Source organism: Pinus tabuliformis, chromosome Q (assembly GCF_031772625.1).
Source record: "Pinus tabuliformis cultivar Carrire ecotype Pingquan chromosome Q, CPIR1, whole genome shotgun sequence".
NCBI classification, from domain to species: domain Eukaryota; kingdom Viridiplantae; phylum Streptophyta; class Pinopsida; order Pinales; family Pinaceae; genus Pinus; species Pinus tabuliformis.
This window is the reverse complement of record NC_142296.1, coordinates 41,308,932-41,313,843: the sequence shown is the minus strand read 5'-3', so window position 1 is coordinate 41,313,843 and position 4,912 is coordinate 41,308,932. Positions and strand designations below refer to the sequence as shown.

General features: G+C 42.9%; 1 protein-coding gene across 1 annotated transcript; it reads right to left on the bottom strand.

Annotated features, from left to right (window-relative positions):
* Positions 1 to 456: 456 nt before the first annotated feature.
* LOC149218185 (uncharacterized) lies at positions 457 to 3,779 on the bottom strand. The gene is made up of 4 exons (XM_089386499.1): positions 3,402 to 3,779; positions 2,466 to 3,107; positions 1,132 to 1,550; positions 457 to 829 (listed from the first exon to the last, which is right to left on the bottom strand). Exons 1-4 carry the CDS (start codon positions 3,777 to 3,779, stop codon positions 457 to 459), a joined length of 1,812 nt encoding a protein of 603 aa, XP_089242625.1.
* Between the last annotated feature and the right edge of the window lie 1,133 nt (positions 3,780 to 4,912).

Here is a 4,912-nt window from a genome sequence, read left to right as displayed (position 1 = left end):
TTGCAGATGTTGGTCCTAAGAGACCAGTAGGTCTCGCTCCTACTGCCTGGAGGGCTGCCAGAGAGATTGACTTACCACCTCCGGGTGGAGATGCTGAGGAGGAAATAGCCCGTAACCTAGAGGTATTGACTGAGGGGATCCCAAAATACAGAGGGTTCAAGGAGATTCCCAGGTAGTACCAGCGACACACCGTGGGTGTGTTGAACAGGATACACCGACTACTTCGACGCGTGGTCCGAGTTGTAGTCTGTTATAGAGAGAATAATGCATAGTAGACTTCTAGGTTTCTTTTCTGCATATTTTTGAGAGACACGTGTCTCACGATGTAACTAAACACACATATTTTTTGGACATATATATATATATTTTGAGCGCCATGGTGTGCAACACACGATATAAATCTATCTATGTTTTACTGTATCTACTTATTGTGTATGAATGCTTGCTTATGATTTTTTATAAATTGTGCAAATGTCTATCTAATACTTGATTCGCCAATGCATCATATAACATATTTGTCCTTCTAGTAATGTGTCGATATGTGATATAATCAAAATTCCTTTCCAGTAAGCGAACCCGTAAATACAACCTTAAAATTTGAAGATTTCTCACGGAATAATGCCCATTAAGTTGAAGAACAACAAGCTGGGAGTCCAGATTCACAATCAATGCATGAATATTGAGGTCAACAGCCTCAGCCAATAATTCAATGACGGCACTATATTGAATGACACTGTTTGTGGTACACCCTAGACAAACACCTTGAAGATCCACTAACTCACTGTGAGGATCATAGATAACCCATGCCGCGGAGGAAAGATTCTGGGTACTGCGATAGGCACCATCAGCGAAACCAATATAAGGTGCGACAGACATCTGCACAAGAAGTAAAAAGGACATAATAAGCGTAAAATGCTTACACACCAAGCCAAACATGTACAAAATGAAAAACACACTTATGTACATAGCAATGCACGAAAGACTCATGCATAGTATTTCTTAAGATAAAGCCCATTCCGGGGTTTATCCAAAGGGTTACCTTCGTAATCAATTAGCTCATAAGCCCCTTTTTGGAATACTCATTTGACGATATAGGGCCCATGCCACATGGGTTCTAATTTTCCCACCCACAGCTTGTCATTAGCTTGATCATATAGTAGGACTAAATCTCCCTCCGTGAAGGAACGTGGATTGACTGTCTGATCAAAGTGAGTCTTGACTCTCTTCTTTTGTGCTTCAATAACTAAAGAAGCAAGCCGACGAGTCTCGTCCAACTGTTCTAGATAAAGAAGGTGTTCTTTCATCGGAGTAGTATTCGGAAGCAATTCGAAAGCTAATTTGAGAGAAGGGATTTCACATTCAATTGGGAGTGTAGCTTCCAGCACATAAACCAATTGAAATGGTGTGAATCTGGTCGCATCTTTAACCGAGGTATGGTAGGTCCATAGGGCAGAAAACAACATTAAATTCCAGTTGGACTTATGCATTCCGATGGTACGCTGAAGCATAGTTACCAACTCCTCGTTGACAGCTTCGACATGGCCATTGGCCTGAGGGTAATAAGGCATCGAACTATCATGACGCAAGCCTAATTGGGTTGTCAACTCAGTCATCATATAACCACGGAAATGGGAACCATGATCAGGGACTATAGCCTGAGGGACTTCGAACCAGGTAATCACATGATTGAATATGAATTGTGCAGCTGTCTTACCGTTGTTGGACAATGTAGGCATCGCTTCGACCCATTTTGTAAAATAATCAACGATAACGATGATATACCCATGCCCCCTGGTCGAGCGAGGGTTACAGGTCATAAAATCAATGCCCCATTTAGCAAAAGGGCCTATGGTAATGACAGGATGCAAAAGGGAAGGTGGCGCACGCATCTTCCGCTGGTAAATTTGGCACACGTGACAGGAACGGATAGCCAGAATGAAGTCTTTAAAAATGGAGGGCCAAAAGTAACCAGCACGAAGGATTTTTTGGGCAGTAGCATAACTAGACATATGACCACCACACATGCCAGAGTGGCAGTCATTCAAGACTCTTTCAGCTTCCTCGAAAGTTAGACAACGACGAAGAACTGAATCAACGCTGAGACGGTATAAAGTGTCTCCAACAATACGATAAGGCTAAGAATGGTGACGAATTCGTCGCTGAGCATCCTTAAACAAATCAGGATGGAAGGAAGACATCTGGAGGTAGACAATAATGTCACTATACTAGGGATCGAGGGTACTGATCAAGAAAAGTGTGTCATCCAGAATGTGGTCCTCTATTCGAGAGGGAGCGGAAGCAGACTGTAACGAGCAAATCAACTCAATGAAGACCAACGATTTTTTAGACTTGGCAGTAGTAAACTCCAAATCAAACTCTTGAAGGATAACAATCCATTTCGAGTACTTGCCCCCCAGCAATTGACGTGACAAAATGTATGTCATCGGGTTGCAATCTGAAATCACGGTCATCGTACGCAACAAAATATAATGATGAAAGCGTTGGACAGCTTGGATAGCTGCCAAGGCGAGCTTCTCGACATAAGCATAATGAGTCTCAGTGTCGAGAAGGTTGCAGCTAAGATAATAGATAACGTGCTTGGAACCATCGTCTTCATCTTGAACCAAAACCATACCAATAGTACTATCAGCGGCAACTAGATAAAGCGAATAGTCATGATGATAGTCGGGTGGATGCAACAAAGGAGTAGAAACAAGAAGCATGTTGAGTTGCTCGAATGACCTTTGGGTGATGTCATCCCAAATAAATGGAGTGTCACGCTTAAGGAGATGTGTGTAACCTTTAGCAATCTCGACGTAGTTAGGGATAAAACGACGTAGGAAATTGGCTTTTCCCTGCAAACTCTGCAACTGATGCAAAGAAGCAGGAGGCGGGAGATTTAGTATAGCTTCGACCTTGAGGGGATCGAGACGAATGCCCTCTTTAGAAATGAAAAACCCAAGGAGTTTGTCGGATTCGACGCAAAAGACACACTTATGCAGATTAAGACGAATACGGTAATGTTTACAACAAAGAAAAATCTCGTGGAGGTGGTTCGGATGGTCAGAGCATTTAGCTGAATGAGCTAGAAGATCATCCAGATACGGCTGAACAATGTGACAGATGTCATGAAAAGCATAGGACATTGCTCACTGGAAAGTGGCACCGACATTTTTTAGGCCAAAAGGGAGCTTTTTGTAAGCAAAAGTACCCCACGGGCAGATGAAGGCGGTTTTGTGTTGATTGGCAGGCAAAATATTGATCTGGTTGTAACCAGAAAAGCCATCCATAAAAGAGAATATCTCACTCCCAGCACAATCGTTGATAAGTTGGTCAATGAAGGGAGTAGGATAGTTATCTTTCGAACATGCGTGATTGATGTCACGATAATCAACACAAACCCTAATAGTGCCCTGCTTTTTGCTCACATGGACAATGTTAGATACCCATTCTGTCAGTGGGATAGGATAAAGAAACCCTGCCTTGAGAATTTTTTCAACTTCTCCTTTGATGGCCATGGCTTTTCTCGGATGCATGAGGCATAAACGTTGTCGAGTTGGCTTTGCACCAGGGTACGTAGGTATCTCGTGTACCACAATACTGGAATCAATACCGGGCATTTCTTCATATGACCATGCGAATACGTCATGAAACTCACAGAAAAGGTTGGTGTAAAGCTGAATCTCGTCTGGAGAACAAGTAACTCCAATGTAAATATTTTCAACAATCCCTGGTTTAACAGAGATGTCGATAGGCATGGTTTGCATAATATTCCCCATATTTCCCTAAGAAAAAACCTCATGAATCAAGACGGATGTCTGAAGTGGCTGAGAAGGAATACAGGAAGCAAATATATCTAGACAAGCAATCATGGCCCCATGGCTTGGGAGAAACACGGAACGATGGTGATGATCGAACCAAGGAGGATCCTCAAAAGACATAGTCTCAAGAATTTCTTCATCGGAAGGAAATGTCTCTTGCAACGGATCCAGAGAAACAGTGTCTCCAAGCCAAGGGGATTGCACATACATGTCGAGAGATCTGCTCAAAGGAGTAGAGTCGAAAGATGAAACCGAAGCTGAAACGATTTCAACATAGTTGAGCTCGGCAGGGCTCAACGGCATAACTTCACCCCATGAATCTACCTGATTGATGGGGGAATCACCCAAGGATCAGGATTGATAGAAATCATATTAACAGAGGTGACATTGGGAGGTGGGAGTGAAAAAACACCCATAAGGGCAGGATCTTTAAAGAGTCCAACACCCACACTCTCATAGGGAATACTAGTATGCTCCACAAACAGAACATTGCCATTCGAGGAAGAGGAAGCGAAGAAAGACAACTGATCGACCATGACGATTTTCCCTTGATGAGGAAAATGAAGTACACGAAATAACGACGAAGCCACGACATGCATAGCATACGTCCAGCTTCGCCCCAACAAAAGGTTGTAAGTCAAATTAGCATCAACAACTTTGACTTCGACCTCAACTGTCTTCCCTTCCAGGGTGATAGGCAAGCATGGGAGAATACCAAATGGACAAGAATCTCTTCCATCAAAGGCTTCCAAAGTATTAGGAGATTGACTCAAAGATGGGGAGCCGATGGCCTTCCAACAAGAAATAGACATGATGCAAGTGGATTCGCCCTCATCAATAACAGTACAATGAATATTCTTCGAGTTAATGATGACTTGAATGAGAAAAGTGATTTCATGAGGCAATCACGGCACATGGTTCTCAAGATCGAATGTAATTAATTCTGAATCAGCTGGGTCAATGCCACCAATGGCTGATAGCAGAGACTTCTGTTGGGGAGGACAACTTTGGAGAACTTCCAAAGTAGACATAGCCAAAGGAGCTTGGGCTAAGTCTTCAACAATACTATAGTGCTGCGTGGCACAAGCATT